Here is a 19,435-nt window from a genome sequence, read left to right on the forward strand (position 1 = left end):
ATGACAGGTTCAAGTTTATTTTGGGACCCTGTCGAAAAATAAAGTGAGAAGAGGGTCTTGGGCTGTGGGTTGGCAGAGTGCTTGCCAGTATTCACAAGGCCCTGGGTTCAGTCCCTTATACGGCATAAACTAACGTTGACTGGGGAGATAGCGCTGTGGGTAAAGGTACCTGGTGTACAACCTCAGTTCAGTTTCTGGCCCCACAAAGGAGAACTGACTCCAGAAAACTGTCCTGACTTCCAGATGTGCTGTGGCACACGCATATACATACATACATACATACATACATACATACATACATACATACACTGTCATGAGCACACACACACAGACACTAAATGTAAAAAATATTTTAAATAATAAGATTTCACTGGCCAATGGCAGTACATACCTTTAATCCCAGCGCTCAGGAGGAAGAGGGAGGTGGATCTCTGAGTTCGAGGACGCAGAGAACTTTGTCTCAAAAATTCAAGAACTGAGAGCCAGTCTCAAAACAAAAACAAAAACCAAAAAAAAAAAAAACCAAAAAAAAAAACCCAAGCAAATAGATAAAGTATAAATAAGTAGTAAGATTTCATTTGGCGAGCATTTTGAATTGCAGGCTGGGGGTGCACGTGAATGATTAAACAGTTGGTGCTAGAATGCAGTCCAGACCCTCAGGCAGGAAAGACAGTGACTGGACCTCAGGCTGGAGAGAGGCACGGGCCTTCCTGCTGAGGTGTGGCTCACCGGGGTGCCCAATGGAGGCACAACCAGCTCTAAACCTCTCCCAGGGGCTGGCAAGGGCGGGTAGCATTGACTTAGGGAAGGCCCCTGTCACTAGGCAGGGGACGGGAGCCCTGGGTAAAAGGCCTTTCCCAGAACACAGGGACAGGGAGAGACAGGCACAGGTGCCCGCTGTACTGAGCCCAGCAGCCTGTGCTGAGCGCGCTGCTCCAGCCTGGCTCTGACTGCTCTTCCTTGTCCTTCCTGACTTCCTGTTTCCCTTCCTTGCTCCCATCCGTTGTTCCCTTCTCCGCTTGTGTTTGAGTCTCTCCTGCTTTCTTCTGGCCCCCAGACACCCCCCCACCCCGGCCCCCTTTTCTCTCCTTCAACTTCTGCTTTGCCTTGAAAATGCCCTGATTTCAGGCCCACCCAGATTGGAAAGCCACACCCCAGACAGCACATAACCACCACTGGGGGGGGGGGGTGTCCTGAAATTAAAAAAAAATAAATAAAAGACTGAAAACTCGAATTCTCATCTACAATCTGATAAATAAAAGAATAAGAAGGAAAACATAGCAGGCCAGTCAGTGTGATGATACGGGCCTGTTGGCTGCTGGCCACACCGTGAGACCCTCTCAACAAAACCAGAAGAGAACAACCTAATCCACCATCCTGGCGTTATCACTCTGGCTGTGTGACTGTGGGGCAGTCGCACAACCTCTCTGGGCCCTGTGTCCTTCCCTCTGTTAGCAGGAGGTCCCGGTGGGGAGACCATAAGATGGCACCAGCCCAGAGCTAGCCAGGAACTAGAACCCTCTGGACCCTGCCAAACACCTCTCTGTGTTCCTTATAGATTTTCCTGGCTTCTTACAACTAGTTCTTTGACCTATGAGTCTCTTCTTCCAGTCAGGGCCAGCCATGAGTTCTAGTCCAAGCAAGAGACAGTTTGCTTGCTGCAGGGCCTCAGATGATGACCTGTGCAGTAAAAATCCCATGGTTCCTAGAAACAGGGACATACATACGGCTCTTGCTCCTATCAGGGGCATATGGTACCTGCCAGCTCTGGGATCTGGGGCTGTTGTCCCCAGTAGCTATGTATCGTGACAGTGGTCCCACAGCCCACGCGTAGAAGGACAGCGGTGACGGGTGAGGTGGACAGGTGTTAGTTACTTGCGGCTCGCCAACCTGCTGGTGACTGGAAGTGCCCTGGGCATAGAGGGGGCAGGAGAGTTCCAGACAGGAGACAGACAGTGTGCAGTGCCCGTGACTGCGTGAGGAGGTCTGGAAGCTGTGTGGAGGACCTGGGTCTTTCTGCAGGGCGAATGGCTTTGAGGGCCTGGAAGGCAGGCTTTGGTGGTTTTCACCTGGGAATGGCCTTAGATATAGATCCAGATGAAAGCCAGTGGGATTCTGCAGGAGAGCCACAGGCTGAGGTAGAAGGGAGGCGGTTTCCTCCCTTGCCACTGAGGGGCCCGCCCGTCCTGTCCTGGCCAGGCTTGCGGGTGCGAGAGGTGCAGATCGAGGTGTCGCGGCAGCAAGTGGAGGAACTCTTCGGCCTCGAGGACTACTGGTGCCAGTGCGTGGCCTGGAGCTCATCGGGAACCACCAAGAGTCGCCGAGCCTACATCCGCATTGCCTGTATGTCTCCCTGATTTTCCCACCCCACCTCCCCGGTGAGGTCAGAAAGAGAAATACCCTCCACGGTATGCCAGGCGACATGGGCTCCTAGACCCAGAGACCAGGCTGCCCGCCTTCCCCCCCCCCCCCCCGGGGCTCCGGGGTTTCCAACAGCCCTTGCCACCTGTGAAAGGAAGCTGGAAGATTCCAGATGAGGTCCCAGAGTCAGGGAGGGGGATCCCGTTTCCGCAGGTGAAGGGCTCCTATAAACAGTTCCTTAGGTGTGCCCTGCCCCCTAGTGGCCACAGTGGGCATTTCATGCTCACATCCGCAATCCCTTGATATTCTTGAAACTTCTCCTCAGACCTGCGCAAGAACTTTGACCAGGAGCCTCTGGCCAAGGAGGTGCCCTTGGATCATGAGGTCCTCTTGCAGTGTCGCCCCCCGGAGGGAGTGCCTGTGGCTGAGGTGAGGAGAGGGGAAACAGGCCTCGCATTCACATCTCAGCCCCCAAACTTGGTCACCCGGTCTCTTCTGCTTGTGCCCTGCTAGGCAGTGGTGGGTAAGGTGGGGCCCCTGAGTGGCGGTTGCCACCTGTTGGGCTCTGATCTCCTCAGCTGCCCCACAGTGTGGGCACAGCCACCGTTTAGTGATGAGAGGGATGGGGTGACCACCTAGGTTATGGATGCTGGTGAGTAATGGGGCGGGAAACTGACCCCAGGATCCGGCTGTTTTTAGGAATGTAGGGAAGGCCAGATGCTAGTGGCCTATGCTTGCTTGGTACCTCTGTGAGCTCAGCAGGGTCACATTCATCCGAGCCCCGTGGGACGGGTGCTGTTCAGGTACCATCTTACAGTTGGTAAAGCTGAGGCCTTGGTTCTCCTGAGATCGCCCAGCTGATACATGATGAGCCCCACAGCGGCACCGGTGCCTGTAGCTGCCAGGTGTGAAGCTAGGCATAGGCGCGGACTCAGGCGGAACCGCCATTCTAACTATGTTTGGATCCCTCCTCCCCCCTGCGGGAGGCCCATCCCCAGAGTCAGCTGGCAGACAGTGAGTCCCCACTGTCCCCCTTCACAGGTGGAATGGCTCAAGAATGAAGATGTCATCGACCCCGCGCAGGACACTAACTTCCTGCTCACCATCGACCACAACCTCATCATCCGCCAGGCGCGCCTCTCGGACACGGCCAACTATACCTGTGTGGCCAAGAATATCGTGGCCAAGCGCCGGAGCACCACGGCCACGGTCATCGTCTACGGTGTGGATGGGTGTTTGCTGGCATGTGCTGTGATTATCCGGGTGCCCTCTGGTGGGAGCTCTTTGGGACCGTAGGGAGACCTGAAGTAATACATGCCCTACCCGCCCCGCCCCCACCACCACCCCCAGGAGGCCCCCTGAACTGTGTGGGGAGGCAATCCAAAAAGATAGGTGGCCACGTCAGGACTCTGGGTCCCCCAGCTGGGAGCACGCCATACTTCTCAGGACCTCTTGGCCCCCTCTAAATAAAGACCCACTTCTCCGAGTTAGTCCCAAAGCAGGGTCACAGCCAGACAGCCAGGTCATTTGTCCCAGTAGAGGTAGGAATGCTATCCGGGCCTGCACGCTGCTCTCTGCTGTTTCTCTGGGCTCAAGGATAGAGAGGGAAACCACAGTGAGGTGGCTAAGATTTAGTAGAGAACCCTCTCCTGAGATTTAGTCCCAGGCCAATTCCCAGGTACCCTGTCACATACTGGGTGACCCTAGCTAGGTGTCACCCTCTACCAAGTACCCCACCACACACTAGGTGGCCATGATTAGGTGTATCCCTCTAATAACTTCACTGTATCACTGTACAACAGGCCAGGATGAGATAGAGGCATCTCGGTGCCCAGCCCCACGGGTCCCAACCAGAGTGGCTAGGTTAGTAAAGGTGGGTGATGGGCTGAAGATAACCTGGAGGCAGCCACATCCACGTGACTCATGTGCTGGCCCCTCCCCACAGTGAACGGAGGCTGGTCCAGCTGGGCAGAGTGGTCACCCTGTTCCAATCGCTGCGGCCGAGGCTGGCAGAAGCGGACTCGGACCTGCACCAACCCAGCCCCGCTCAATGGAGGCGCCTTCTGTGAGGGACAGGCCTTCCAGAAGACAGCGTGCACCACCGTGTGCCCAGGTAGGAGCCACAAGCCCACCCAGGCTCTTCTGCTGATGGGATATGTATAGAGTTGGCACTGGTACCTTCTCCCAGCAGCCAAGAGTACTGAGCCCAGGTCCTCCGGGTCCTCTTTGGTCTCTAGTTCCTGATTCTGTCCCAGGAGCTGGGATCAGAGGCAGCAATCTGCAGCTGGACAGGGCTGAGCCTGGCTTCAGGAGCTGCTGGGGTTCCAAGGAGCTCCCTGCGTGTATCTGTTGAGCTCCCCGTTGGCCACAGAGCCTCACCTTGTCAGCAGCCTCCTCCCCGACTGTCCTACCCTGGTTGTTTTGTTCTCGGTTTATCTGCCCCTCTGTGCCTGTGCCCTGAACGTGTATGTGTGACAGAGTGAGTGTTTTCTCACCTAGATTTTGGTCTCTCTTTGTGTCAGTAACCTTGAGTATCTTAACCCTCTTCGATATGCTTGGCACATGCATGCGTGCATACATGCGTGCATAGGTGGGTGTGTGTGTGCCTGCATGTATGCATACTGTTTCCGTGTTCCCGCTGGAATGCGGAACCGCGTGCCCACGCCTATGCTGTGCTCCCGCAGTGGACGGAGCGTGGACCGAGTGGAGCAAGTGGTCGGCCTGCAGCACGGAGTGCGCGCACTGGCGCAGCCGCGAGTGCATGGCGCCGCCACCCCAGAACGGAGGCCGCGACTGCAGCGGGACGCTACTTGACTCCAAGAACTGCACGGATGGGCTGTGCGTGCTGAGTGAGTGCTTTGGAGCCGGGTGACAGGCCCCTGTGCCCTGGCTCAGCCTTGGGCCACTGTGCTCACGCTGAGCAGAGCAGCCGGAGGTCCTCTGTCCCGCCCTCACTTCATCTCATCCGTGCCACTCACGCCCCAGTACCACCTCCTCAACCACCCTTTCTCTATCACCTGAGTCATCGTCTTCCCCTTTATTTCCCTTAACAGATCAGAGAACTCTAAACGACCCTAAAAGCCACCGTAAGTCCCATTTCATGTCTCTCTTCTTCCTTCTGGGGATTTCTTAGCTCTTCTTGGCTGGCTCTCTTTCCATGGGTGTGGGGTCCAAGGCAGGGAGAGTTGATATTATTTCTTCCCAGTATAACCCCATAGGATCCCTGCACCTAGTGCATGCTGCCACAGGAGAGCACATTGACTCTCCTGTCACAGAGAGGCAATGAGACTCTTGGCTGAAAGGCCCCGGACTCCCCCCTTACACTCCTGATACAGAACGGGAAACTGAGTCTCAGAGGAGGAAGAAACCTGTCCAGGGAACAAACCAGGGAGTAGTACAGCCAGGACTTGAACCCAAATATTTCTGTGGCCAAAGTAGGTGGTCTTAATCTTTGTCCCTCCCCTCGGCGGCATGCCAGGAGACAGTGACATGTTTGTCCATCTCTGGGTACCATCCCTAGCAACTGGGCCACACCTCCCAACTTAACCCTGGTCTGTGTGCTGTTTCCCCGAGTCAGCTCCCAAAGGACTCCCCTCCTGCCCCCAAGGGCCCTTACTGCTGTGACAGCAATATCAGGGCAACACAGCCTCTCCTTCAGCCAGTGGTAATTAAAGAACAATTTCCAGGTCGTTCTGGAACCATAAAATCTGCAGGGAAGGAAGTCTTCAGCTCACTGAGATGCCAGGCCCCGGCCCGATTAAGAGAATATAAATTAGAGTGTGGAGCCAAGCTTAGGGGAGAGCCTGTTCCTGCTGGGACAGCAGCCTCCGGAGAAACCCAGCCAGAGGAAGAGTCTGTAGCACCTCCCGGGTTGCCAGGATACTGGGTCGGGGTGTGTGTGCTAGTGAGATTGTTGAGGTGAGGTGAAGAGACAATGTTCTCAGAGCAGGAAGCCATGGCCGCCCACGCTACCAGGCATGGGTGTGGGCTTGCCCAAGGGTGCAGAAGGCCAGGCTAGACCTCAGGCTACCTCTCCTAGAGTTCCCTGTTTTTAATGATGCACAGGTGCTTCCTGGAGCCCCGAAAGACGTTAGCCCAAAGAGCAGCAATCGGGTGGCCTCCACTTTGCTGTGCCTGAGCTGACTGGTGTGCTAGTTACCGACCCGGGGTGGCTTTTAAAATTCATATTTCACGTAATTAAAACTAAATTCATTAGGAAACTCAGCTCCTCAGTTGTACCGGTCATATCCTGGTCTTCAGTAGTCACATAGGTCTACTTGAGCATACCCAGGATGATGGAGACAGGATATTTCCATCCTTCTAGAATGATCTGTGGACCCCGCAGGACAATGCGTAGTTATTTGCAGCCGCAGCCCCCTGCTGGAGGAAGGCGATATAGCTGCATAGGTGGCCTCCCCAGGTCCATCTTTCTTTCTGCCATCTGCTAACCACCTCTCCATCCATCGCTCTGCCTCTCACCACAATCTCCCCTCCCCTCCCTACTGCACCTCCCATCTGATGCATATCAAAGAGACTAGTTAAGATGGTTTTGGGGAGCCAGGACATGTGGTCATATGGAAGTTGCTGTGGGCTTGGAGCGAAGCTTCGTCACGCAGGTGGAATCGTGTGCCCTCAGGGTTCCAAGCCTCACACCCCGACTCCTCAGCAATGAGACACAGCTGAGCTTGTGAGCCAGATCTATTGGCTCTGTTATCTTCCAAAACTGTAGGGCAACAGGGTGGGAACTTTGGAACAACTTAATGAAGAAGAGGTGGATTCAAGGGTTGTGAGACTTGCCCGAGGCCACCAATCTGCCTTGGTGGGCAAAGCACAGAATCTGGATTTTCCTTGGTACCACAAAGGGCCTGCTCCTCACCTAACCCTACTGCCTCTGCAGCCCTGGAACCGTCGGGAGATGTGGCGCTGTATGCAGGCCTCGTGGTGGCCGTCTTCGTGGTGGTAGCGGTTCTCATGGCCGTGGGAGTGATCGTGTACCGGAGAAACTGCCGGGATTTTGACACGGACATCACTGACTCCTCTGCAGCCCTCACTGGTGGTTTCCACCCTGTCAACTTCAAGACTGCAAGGCCCGGTAAGGACCTGGAGAAGCCTCGTGTGGCAGGAATGGCTGGAGAACCCCAGAATGGTGTAGCTGTCTTCGGAGCTGGGGTAACTTCCCCATTTGCCTGAGTTTCCTGTGGCACGTGGCACTTGAGCCTTCTGTGGCTAGACATGGGTGGGACAGAGGCTTGGAGGGAACAGAGTGGGCAGGGCCAGGGTGGTGAGGAGTGGGAACTGTGGTTCTGACGGTCACATCCACCCCTGCAGGCAACCCGCAGCTCCTGCACCCATCTGCCCCTCCAGATCTGACAGCCAGTGCTGGCATCTACCGCGGGCCTGTGTACGCCCTGCAGGACTCCGCCGACAAGATCCCCATGACTAATTCGCCCCTGCTGGATCCCCTACCCAGCCTCAAGATCAAGGTCTATCACTCCAGCACCATCGGCTCTGGATCCGGCCTGGCTGAGGGAGCCGACCTGCTGGGTGTCCTGCCGCCTGGCACGTACCCAGGCGATTTCCCCCGGGACACCCACTTCCTGCACCTGCGCAGCGCCAGCCTTGGCTCCCAGCATCTCCTGGGCCTGCCTCGAGACCCCAGCAGCAGCGTCAGCGGCACCTTTGGTTGCCTGGGAGGGAGGCTGAGCATCCCCGGCACAGGTAGGCCTCTGGTTCCGTCGCTCAGATGGGGAGTTAAGGCTTGGGGCGGATTACACGTAGAGAAGTCTGACAGAAGACCTGAGATCAGAACTTCCTGAGCCTCTCTAGGCCAGGAAAGTCTTGGGTCAGCCTCTTGGAGGGGCGTGGTCTCACTTCAGTTTAGGTTGGGAGAAGGCCTCTTATCTTTAGTCCTACAGAGCGGTCTTGGTTTGAAAGGGCAGGAGGGCCAGGATGCCCATCTCAGTTTGTGAAAGTCGTAGCTGGCAGCTTTTCAGAGTCCTGTCCTGAGCCAGCGTGAAGGTAGACTGGAGCCTTCTGACACCTCTCCACCCCCAGCAATGTTAGAGGCTCCCGTATTCCTGGGCAGACTAGCCTAAGTAGCCTGTGTGCTCCCTGGAGCTGCCCACCCCTACTTCCCCTCCAGTCTAGAGTCCCTTCCTTAAATTAGAGCCAGAGCCGGCCTTCACATCTTTCCTACCCTCTCTTCCCCCTTCCTCCCTAGGGGTCAGCCTGTTGGTGCCAAATGGAGCCATTCCCCAGGGCAAGTTCTATGACTTGTATCTACACATCAACAAGGCTGAAAGCACCCTGTGAGTAGACCCGCCAGCCCTGGCCAGCCAGCGCCTGCTCCTGCTCAGGCTACACCAGGCACACGGGTTCCCATTTGCCCCTTGGAGCTTGGTCCCAATGCCCAGGGTCCCCCCAGAGAAAGCATGTTGTAATGGGTGAAACCTAGCAGCAGCAAGCAGCCGTATTGCGTGTGTCCCATGGCTCTGGCAAAGGCGTGATAAGAACTTAAGGAGGTGGGGTTCATTTGGGCTCGCCATGGTGAGAGCCCCTCTACCTGTGGTCATGGGAACGGGAAGCATCCGTAGTCGGGAATCAGAGAGGGATGAGCGCACTGGTGGCCAAGGTTCCCCTCGCCTTCTTTCCTTTCCATTCAGTCTGGGTCCCCAGCCCACAAGTTACACGGGTGGCCTCCATTTTGCTGTGCCTGAGCTGGCTGGTGTGCTAGTCACTGACCCGGGGTGGCTTTAAAATTCATATTCCACATACAGATTGGATCTTCCCTCTTACTTAAACCTCTCTGGGAACATGCTTACACACAGGCGCATCAGGGGTGCATCTCCTCGGTGACCCCACATCCAGTCAGGTTGGCAGCAAAGATTAGCAATCATGGCTACAGAGAAAAACTGACCATCTCAGTTTGAACATGGGTATAGAACGTGAACAAGTAATTCATGCACACACACACACACACACACACATATACACACACAGAGAGACACCCATACACACACACATACACAGAGAGACACACACAGGCACACGCACACACACACACATGCACATACACACAGATACACACGCACCTATATACACACATACAATATGTCTTTATTGTTGATTTTTCAAGATGGGGGGGGGTCTCACTTTAGATCTCGCTGTCCGGGAACTCACTCTGTAGACCAGGCTAGTCTTGAACTCAGAGATCCCCCTGCCTCTGCTTCCCAAAGTGCTAGGATTCAAGGCATACACCACTAAGCCCAGCCTCAAATTGTTTTTTGTTCTGCTGTTTTGTTTTAAGAAAGAAAAGAAAAAGATGATGTTCTATAAAGCCTCAAACCTTGAGGCTGTTCAAAGCTTTGGCTGAGACTGTTTTGCTGTGACATCAAAAATCTAGAACTTTTTTTTTTTTAAAGATTTATTTATTGTATATAAGTACACCATTGCTCTCTTCAGACACACCAGAAGAGGACATTAGATCTCATTACAGATGTTTGTGAGCCACCATGTGGTTGCTGGGAATTGAACTCAGGACCTCTGGAAGAGCAGTCAATGCTCTTAACCACTGAGCCATCTCTCCAGCCCTCTAGAACTTTCTTTATGCCGTCTGGGCCATCTCTTTCTTCCCATCCCTGTGAGGTCTGGTTCCGGTCCGCAGAGGGCAGAGACTTGCCTTGGCGCAGGCCCTAGGTGGAGTTGGGGGTTCCTCAGGAGTCGTGTATCCCCGATGAATGAGTATTTCTGTTTCCCGCCTCCCTCTGCCCTCCCCCTCAGCCCACTTTCGGAAGGTTCTCAGACAGTATTGAGCCCCTCGGTGACCTGCGGGCCCACAGGCCTCCTCCTGTGCCGCCCTGTTGTCCTCACCGTGCCCCACTGTGCTGAAGTCATCGCCGGAGACTGGATCTTCCAGCTCAAGACCCAGGCCCATCAGGGCCACTGGGAGGAGGTGGTGACCTTGGATGAGGAGACCCTGAACACTCCCTGCTACTGCCAGCTGGAGGCGAAGTCCTGCCACATCCTACTGGACCAGCTGGGTACCTACGTGTTCATGGGCGAGTCTTACTCGCGCTCCGCCATCAAGCGGCTCCAGCTGGTCATCTTCGCCCCAGCCCTCTGCACCTCCCTGGAGTACAGCCTCAGGGTCTACTGTCTGGAGGACACCCCTGTAGCACTGAAGGTAGGGGCATGTTGGGGCACTGGACCCTCAGACAGGCATGGAGGCCACAGCTCCCAGCTCTGGGCCGGAAGTGGGAGACCAGCAGGGGAATGTCTTTGAGAAGTCTGGGAGAGCGTACCTCAGGCCTAAGCCCTGGGTGGCAACTTGCCACTCTGGGTAGAGAAGGGGAGGGGCATTTCAGACCAACAGAACAACCTTCTGCCAAGCTTCCCAGAGGTCCAAGATTACGCCTGTGGGGCTAGCTGCCAAGACAGGCGTGCGGCTCAGCATTGTGAGCAGAGTAGGGTGTGTGTGTGTATGTGTAAGTGTAAGTGTAACAGGAGCGTTGGTGAATAAAAGGCAGAGGCCAGTTGGGAAACTGAGGGTAAGGCAGTGGCAGTGGCCAGGAGCTGAGACTGGACCTTGTAGTTGGCCGGTGGGGTGAGCTAGGAAAGCCTGAGTTTCTAGCAGACACAAAAGAAAAGGTGGTGGAGACCGGAAGTGAGGGAGTGGAGGGGCAGAGATGGAGGGGTTAATACTACCCGATGTGGATCCCAGTGTAGGCACCACCTGTCTGTCAAACATGCCTCAAAAACCACTGCCCCGTCCTTCCCCAGCCCTGTCCCATTCCCAGGTCCCCGGTCTCCTCGAGACGTGATGTGGAGACTATAGAGTTGTCTCTCTTCTCCGCCCTGCCTGCAGCCATCTAAGAAGCCTCACGGTTCTTTCTGGCTCCTCCTCCGGGCTCTGAGTTGTGGTCCCTCCTAGTCACTCTGTCCCCTGAGTCTGATGTGGCTTTCTCAGGCTGTGTGCTGCGGACTGATGCAACCCAGATGAAAAGGCCCCCTGGGGGAGAAGGGTGTCAGTCCCCTGTGGGGACCGTACTACCCAGACATTCCAGGAGGCCTCCAGAAGGGGGGGGCGGGCACTGCTGGGAATTTCTTCCAGCTGGATCTGGTGGCACTGGTGTTGGCCGGTGTCCATCTTAGCCAGAGGGTGACGGGCAGATCAGCAGGGAAGTCGCCACACTCTGGCCCAGTTGAGTTCTTTACTAAGCCGCGTCTGTTCACCCGTCCATCCACTCGTTGTGGTAATACATGATACACTTGCGCAGTAAGCAGCCTGTGTGTTCATCCAGTGCTTACCCTTCTCTTCACTCGTGTGTCTCTCCTTCCAACGTTCTATTCATAGACCTGCTCCTCTGTGCATCTGTCTGTTTATGTTATGGTCCATCCATCCATCATCTATCCATCATGTTACTGCAGTTGGCTAATCTGCTCTAATCTCCTCGGCAGGTAGTGAGGAACTGACCCCAATGTTTGGGATTCTTGAATGGAACACACACACACCACACACACACACACACACACAGCCTTGTATTTAATATGCCTTAAACAGCTCAGTGGTTGGGCACTTCCAAACTTCCCCATGGCTAACACACTTTCCCCTCTGATATTCCTGAATTATTACTTTCTAAACCCTTATCCATCCCATCTTGACCTCCCCATACCCAGACCTATACCCCCCCCAGACCATGATCCCCAACTCTCATATGTTGGCTGTCTCTCTGTTTTATATTTCTCATGCCTGATCCTTCTGCTTTCTCGGAACAGCGGTTCTGCCTTTTTCTCTCTCCTGTGTCTCTGGCCCAGGAATCCTAAAAGTCCCACCTCTGTCTCCCTGCCCAGCCTTGCATAACTCTATTTACCAATCAAAGCCAAATAGGGGCAGGAACCCTCGGCATCTTACATGGAGATGTGCGAATTCCCCATGAAATTTTGGAAACCCAATGAACGTAATGCAAGCAATAAACCAAATTCACAATGCCATCATCCGTCTGTCCATCCATCCTTCCTTCATCCATCCATCATCTATCCCTTATCCATCCATCCATCTATCCTCTTACTTCATCTGTCTACTTATCTCTGCCATTGGTTAGTCTGACTATATCTATCTACCTATCAATCATCTATCCATCTGCCTACCCATTACTTTTCCATTCATCCACTGGTGTATCTGTCCAGCCATTCATCTGAAACACCTTCTTAACTGGATCAGACTGATCTGGCCCCAGTCCAGCCACTGGAAGTCTAAAAAAGCCTTAGGTCAAGGGTAACTAATGAGTCCCTCCCTCTGCCCCACCCACAGGAGGTCATGGAGCTGGAGAGGACTCTGGGTGGCTACTTGGTGGAAGAACCCAAGCCTTTGCTCTTTAAGGACAGTTACCACAACCTCCGCCTCTCCCTCCATGATATCCCCCATGCCCACTGGAGGAGCAAGCTACTGGCCAAGTACCAGGTGAGCACTGTAGCAGGGGAGGGGCGGCCGGGGCGGGGAAATCACTGCTGCAACCTTTGTAGTGAAGCCCCGCTTCCCAGGTCTCTTGTCCCTGCCCTGTCTCCCTACTTGACCACTCTCCACGTTCCCAGATGTCTTCAAGCCCAAGCTTAAATTCTCAGCCACAAACAACCACATCTTCGTCCCTTTTGGCCCCTCCCCCAACACAAATCCCCCACACCCATCAGAACAAATACAAGTCTGCAGACTGATTCTGCTCATCGCTGGCTCTCAAGTCCCTCCACTCCGACACCGAGGTCCTGCATATTCCCGCTTCTGTGTCTATGTGCATTCAAACTCCTGCCTTCCCCCAGCCACACAGGCCCGCTGCTTCTCCCCTCCCTCCCAGAACCAAGATATCAACATCATTTAGCTACCCAGCCGCCTCCAGAGCCCAGCCCTCTCTAAGGCTGGGCCCCGCCCACTTCTCCAAGCGCCTGTTCTTACCTGCAACACCTTTCCTGCAGGAGATTCCCTTCTACCACGTCTGGAACGGCAGCCAGAAAGCCCTGCACTGCACTTTCACCCTGGAGAGGCATAGCCTGGCCTCTACTGAGTTCAGCTGTAAGGTCTGTGTGCGGCAAGTGGAAGGGGAAGGCCAGATTTTCCAGCTGCACACAACGCTGGCTGAGGTGAGCTTCAGTGATACCTGGGGGGTTGGGGTGGGGGTCCTGGCACACAAGCATCTCAGTCCCCAGCATCTCCCATAAAGACCCCTCTCCTTCACCACCTGAGTCACAGCAGGGGCTGGTCACCTAGCGTGAGTAACAGTCACATGCTAGGTCCCCTGTGCTCTCTAGCATGTTCCCCACTGATATGGAAGCTGGTCTGTGTGGGCTAGGCAGTGGTTGTGACTCCCCTGTGGCATCCTTATCCCAAGGCTTAAGTCAGCATGTGTCCAAGGCCCGATCCCAAGCAGGGTCACACCTGCCTGACTGGGACACAGAGCCACCCTTGCCCTCCAGACGTGGGCAGCTAGAGAGAACCCAGAGGAGATAAAGATGAGCATAGAGCCCAGTGCATCATGGGTACTGGGCAAGCACTGTACCCAGTTAAGCTCCAGCTTCAGCCCTCAAGCCCTTACCCAGGTGGGCAGACTGGGTGAGCCCCTGTGTAGCGCGCTGAGGTGATCTCACTCCCGTCCCCCACCTTCCAGACACCTGCTGGCTCTCTGGATGCCCTCTGCTCTGCCCCTGGCAATGCTGTCACCACCCAGCTGGGACCCTATGCCTTCAAGATACCATTGTCCATCCGCCAGAAGATCTGCAACAGCCTTGACGCCCCCAACTCAAGGGGCAACGACTGGCGTCTGCTGGCGCAGAAGCTCTCCATGGACCGGTGAGTACCCCAAGCTGCAGTCACCCCACTGTCCTTGTCCTCAGGGTCTGGCACAGTGGTGCAGTGCGTATCCTGGCTGACAAAGGTCAGCCCCCAGCTCAGCTTCCCTTGTGCCATCGTCCGTGACGGATCCACAGCTGGCTTCGGGTGCACCGAGTCTGGGGTCCCTCTTCGTGTCCTTCTCAGAGAGCACGGTCCCTCTCAGAGAGCTGGCCTGCTAGCCAGGTGGGCTTGAAGTGACTGCCACCATTCTCATAGCCTGGGTCTTCTGCCGTGTGGGAGAGCCAGGGATAGACCCAGCCGTGACACCAGGTACACATAGTCACCACCAGCGCTGAAAGCCAGATAGTTCTGATAATCCCAGCACTGTGCAGACAGAGACAGGAAGCTTCCTTGGAGCCAGCCATTCTAGCTGAATAATGAGAAACCTTGCCTCAGATAAGGTGGATAGTTTTTCTAAGGATGACACGAGATTGTCCTCTGACAGACATAAGCGTACGCGCACGCGCGCGCACACACACACACACACACACACACACACACACACACACACAAGCACAGACACTCACACACATGCACATGTTAGAAATTAATTTTTAGGGCCGGGCATTGGTAGCGCACGCCTTTAATTCCAGCACTTGGGAGGCAGAGGCAGGTGGATTTCTGAGTTTGAGGCCAGCCTGGTCTACAGAGTGAGTTCCAGTACAACCAGGACTATACAGAGAAACCCTGTCTCAAAAAAAGTTAATTTTTAAAAAGATATCTAGTTACTCTAGACGGGAGAAGCTTAAAGATGGCCTGAGACTCCGCTCCTACCCTCAGAGAAGCTCGTGTGGCAGGATCAGGCCCAGAGTGATAGTAAATGCGGAGAAGAGGGCAGCATGCCTGCTTGGAAGGTCTCTCAGGGTCCCGGCATCTTTTGGTGATGGTGATAAAGAGGAGGAGAGGGTGCTTTGTGTGAGATCAGCTGTGCCAGGAGACGTGGGAACCAACCCCTCCTCACTGTGGAGTTTTATCCGGCAGTTTAAAGGAACCAAGATGGATCTTGGCCCAGCACTTTAGGGCCTTCTGTCCCTGCAGTTCCCACTGCCGCTGCTGTGCATTAAAGCAATGCTGACCACTGTGTCAGGAAACTGTGATGGATGAAGCAGTCACCTTGGACGTAGCCACACCCCAGTGACCGGTCTCCCCCACCATGGTGCCCCACCTTCCACAGGTCTAGCCCTGGCCAGCAATGTATTGAGATGTTGGACACGCATGCATTTATCATGTGTGTGTATACAGCACACGCTACATGGAGTATGTGTGGAGGTCAGAGGATAACCTCTGGTCTCTTCGTTCTTCTGTCTGGTGTGTCAGGCCAGCTAGCCCAGAAGCTTGCAGGGACACCCCTATCTGTGTTCCCCATCTCCTTGAAATGGAGTGCTCAAGGAATGGTGGGGTTATAGACGTATGGGTTTCATGTTGGCTGCAGGGATTTGAACTCACGTCTACACTTTCACCCACAGAACCATCTTGCCAGCCCTCATGCAGATCCTTTTTATTTCTTTCTTTCTTTTTTTTTTTTTTTTTTTTTTTTGAGTTGGTTTTTTCAAGACAGGGTTTTTCTGTATAGCCCTGGCTGTCCTGGAACCCACTCTGTAGACCAGGCTGGCCTCGAACTCAGAAATCCGCCTGCCTTTACCTCCCAGAGTGCTGGGATTACAGGCATGCACCACCACCGCCCGGCTTCTCATGCAGATTCTGAGTCCTTCCATGGGTTTATCTGTTGATGACAGCAGATGCTCTGGTTGCAGGAGGGACTTACTCAGAGCCCCATCTCTAAAGCCTGCTAGTAGGAGATCAAGAGATGGATGCGTCTTAGCATGCACAGACTTGCCTAGGACTGCAGAGCCTACAACAGGGGGAACAGGAATCAGTCAGACTCAAGACTGCGGGGCTCCAGAGCCCACAGTCTTCCCATTACCTGGGTTTTCCCACTTCGCAGGCTGGTCACCTCAGGGGCGCCAACATTTCTGTTTCCTTCCGACAGGTACCTGAACTACTTCGCCACCAAAGCTAGCCCCACAGGCGTAATCTTGGACCTCTGGGAAGCTCGGCAGCAGGATGATGGGGACCTCAACAGCCTGGCCAGTGCCTTGGAGGAGATGGGCAAGAGCGAGATGCTGGTAGCCATGGCCACTGATGGCGATTGCTGAGTGCCTGTGAACACAGGCCTGTGGGGACCAGTCAGAGACGGTGCAAGGAGGCCTGGCAGCCTCTCCACGGGGGTGTCCAGCCTCCACCATCCCTGGCTCACAGCTGGAACAGTCCCTCACTCCCCTGCCCGCCACAACCCTTAGACCACCACCAGCCTTAGAAAGTCTCTGTGCTCTACTGCCAAGAGTCTGGGACCTTCTGCCCCACCATTTCCCCAGCTCACTCTGGGGTGGGCTGAGGCCTCTGGGGCAGCTGAAGGCCAGAGACTTTCCCCCTCCATGACACACCACCCTCAGCCCTGTGACGTTGGGGGCACACAGGTTTCAATTCTGTGTTCACGTGGTCCTCAGCTAGAGACCGCTCTCCTATCCCTGGTCCTCTTTGAAGGGTCGAGTTTAGTTCTGGCAAACTGCTTGCTCCTGTCCACAAGCAGAGGGGGTGTGTTGGAGGCGGGGTGGAGAATGAGTCTCTGAGGTCATCGAGACTCAGGCTGTGGGAGAGCAAAAAAACCGATAAGGGCAAAGAAAGACCCAGTTTCTTAGGGAACGCAAATGATTTATTATCCAGATACTTGGATAGGTCCTTTTTACAAAAACAAACAAGCAAAACGGTAAGAAAAGAAAAAAAAAAAACTTTTATCCTTGTATGTGGCTACGAGTGGCTATGCTTGTGATTTGGGCCATAGGCGAGTGCACTCGTGGGCACGTGTGTGCGTGAGTGTGTGCGTACATGGGTGTGGTCAGTAAGAGACTGCACGGGGGAATGCTTTGCTATGGCAAGGCCTTAGTTTCCCCAGCTGTGCAGGGAGCTGAGGCAGGGTTTTAGCCATGGTACTGAGTTCTAAAATCACAAGCAGAAGCTGAGGCCTGGAGGTCCTCCTACTCTCCAGAGCCCCTCAGCAGGCGCCCTTCTGTGGCCTCCTGGTTTCTGAGGGTCCACATAGAGGTGCAGGCCAGCTGTGGTCCGGGGAGACTGACCAGGTCTCTTACTTTGCTGGTTCCTGGTCTTGTGTTGGCCAGGGGTAAGGCTCTTACTGAGAGGGAGGGGGTACTCCAGCAAGGGTCCTCTCTCTCTCCCAGGCTCTGTGTCTAGGCTGGCACTAGTCCGTCCGCACCCCTGTGCCTCTAGCCCCCGGTTATCCACTGATCTTCCTTCTGGAGTCAGGAGATATGAAGGTAACTTTTCTAAGGAGACAGCTATATACCCACTCTTGGCCATAGCCCATTCTGGGGTGTTCCACAGGGCCACCGGTTTGTCCCTTCAGCCCACAGGCAGTGATGGAGATCAGGACCCCACTGTAGACATAGAGATCCTACTGGAGGACACTTACCCTAGAGTCAGGGCTTGTTGTAAAACTTCTCTGAACTACCGTTGCAGCCTGGACGTGTCCTGAGCTTTGAGAGTTAGGGCCTCTGTGGGAGGCCAGTTTCATGGCCATGCACCCAGCAAGCGTCTGTGCCCTGGTCTTCCTGCAGTGGCTTCTGAGGCGGGGTTCTGAGACTAAGACCAAGGCGCCCCTGGCATCGTGGTGAACAGTGCCTCATAGAGTAGTCCTCAGCTTCTGCTGCCAAAGACACTCATCCCTGTGGGCATACTCTTGCTGGTCACTGATAGCCTGCACGTAGAAGGGGGAACTCTGGGAGCCAAGTTGTAGCTGTGCTGTGTGACTTCAGGTGCAGAAATGCTTTCTCTGGGCTTAAGTGTCCTCCTATCCTGAGATGTTCCACGAGGCCCCTTGGGTTCCCACACTTCTCTGGGAATCCAGCAGAGACAAGTTGATTGTGGTCTGCGTGCTCTCTCCTTTGCCCGCCCTGGGAAACCTGCCTGCCTGGGCCCCGACTCACTGAGCACTCGGTGAGCGAGTCTCAGTTTACAGTCCGACTCTTAGAAGGTGCTCGGCGTCTGGGGTGCAGAGGCTGGTGCTGGAGCCTGCGGTAGGGCTCCAACCGGACAGTTGGGTAGCAACAGCCCGGGTAATGTGGGCCAACTCTGGGCTGAGCCAGTCAGGGCTGTTGGGTTGGGTTTCCATTCCTGCCTCCAATGAGATGGAGCCCCATTCCTGGCCAGCTCGGTGTTGCCAGCTCCTGCAGGGTATTTCCGTGTCATCTTGGATGTATGTGTGATTGCCAGTGTGTGTGTGTGTGTGTGTGTGTGTGTGTGTGTGTGTGTATGTACATGCGAGTGCGTGCATGCCTGTGCTCTTCAACTTGGGCACATCAGGGCACCCTCCCCCCCCAACCCCAACGCACACACCTGTCCTCCCCACACACATGTGGACATGACCTCTGTGCCCAGGCTTGTGTCACTGGAGGTGGGCATGCCTGTTTGCTGTCCCCGAGTCACAGTCAGTCGTTGTATCTCCTATGTGCCTCTCCTGCCCTTTCTCAATGGGGCCAGGCTTCTGAGCTCTGGCCAGATAACCCCAGAGGGACAGGGACCCCCCTCATCCCTGGACGTTACAGGGCTTCTCTGGCCCCCATCTTGAGGCTCCCAGGCGTCTGAGTGAGCGCCTTCCTCCCACCCTCAGTGGTAGGTGGGTGGGAGCTTGGGTGCCAGGCTGTGAACGTGGCTGTGTGTCTGTGGGTTCCGATACGCTGCGGACGGTGGGCCGGTTCATTCTGTAAACAACTTGTAAATAGTCTTTAGCATTCCTCTTGTAACAAAATTAATTTTTATGAAATAAATTATATTTCCTAGTCTAACAAAAAAAAATCCAGATCTGATGTCTTCTCAATGTCAAAATTTTAGTGGCAGTTGGGAGTGTCCTGTCCTTTCTGTATTACCACAGCAGTTCAGAGCTCCAGCTCAACAGCCCCATCCCACAGAAGGGGAAATGGGCTTCCGGGCAGTTGCACAGCAAGTTAGGGCCCCTGGATCTCGCCTTGCACACCAGCCAGGACTTAGCCAGAGAAGGGAGGGATGAAGGTGTAAGGCCGGCCCCTATTGGCCCGAGCAGAAGAGGGCGGGATGACAGCATAAGACCGGCAGCCATTGGCCCATACAGTAGGATGTGCGGTAACTGAGGCTGAGTGACGGTCA

General features: G+C 54.8%; 1 protein-coding gene across 2 annotated transcripts in view; it reads left to right on the forward strand.

The window, feature by feature from the left end:
- The window catches only part of Unc5b (unc-5 netrin receptor B), a 67,665-nt gene extending 48,546 nt beyond the window's left edge, over window positions 1–19,119 (forward strand). The window contains exons 3-16 of one of the 2 annotated variants that reach the window (XM_052163669.1): window positions 2,200–2,343; window positions 2,687–2,790; window positions 3,403–3,583; window positions 4,307–4,474; window positions 5,046–5,210; window positions 5,415–5,447; window positions 7,259–7,453; window positions 7,690–8,079; window positions 8,582–8,669; window positions 10,141–10,543; window positions 12,671–12,820; window positions 13,327–13,491; window positions 14,016–14,197; window positions 16,230–19,119. In XM_052163669.1, coding sequence (XP_052019629.1) covers window positions 2,200–2,343; window positions 2,687–2,790; window positions 3,403–3,583; window positions 4,307–4,474; window positions 5,046–5,210; window positions 5,415–5,447; window positions 7,259–7,453; window positions 7,690–8,079; window positions 8,582–8,669; window positions 10,141–10,543; window positions 12,671–12,820; window positions 13,327–13,491; window positions 14,016–14,197; window positions 16,230–16,395 — 2,534 coding nt within the window. In that variant the 3' untranslated portion in view covers window positions 16,396–19,119. The remainder of the gene's footprint in view (window positions 1–2,199; window positions 2,344–2,686; window positions 2,791–3,402; window positions 3,584–4,306; window positions 4,475–5,045; window positions 5,211–5,414; window positions 5,448–7,258; window positions 7,454–7,689; window positions 8,080–8,581; window positions 8,670–10,140; window positions 10,544–12,670; window positions 12,821–13,326; window positions 13,492–14,015; window positions 14,198–16,229) is intronic. The other variant, XM_052163670.1, reaches the window with a different exon arrangement.
- Window positions 19,120–19,435: the final 316 nt, after the last annotated feature.

This window comes from Apodemus sylvaticus, chromosome 19 (genome assembly GCF_947179515.1).
Source record: "Apodemus sylvaticus chromosome 19, mApoSyl1.1, whole genome shotgun sequence".
NCBI classification, from domain to species: Eukaryota; Metazoa; Chordata; class Mammalia; order Rodentia; family Muridae; genus Apodemus; species Apodemus sylvaticus.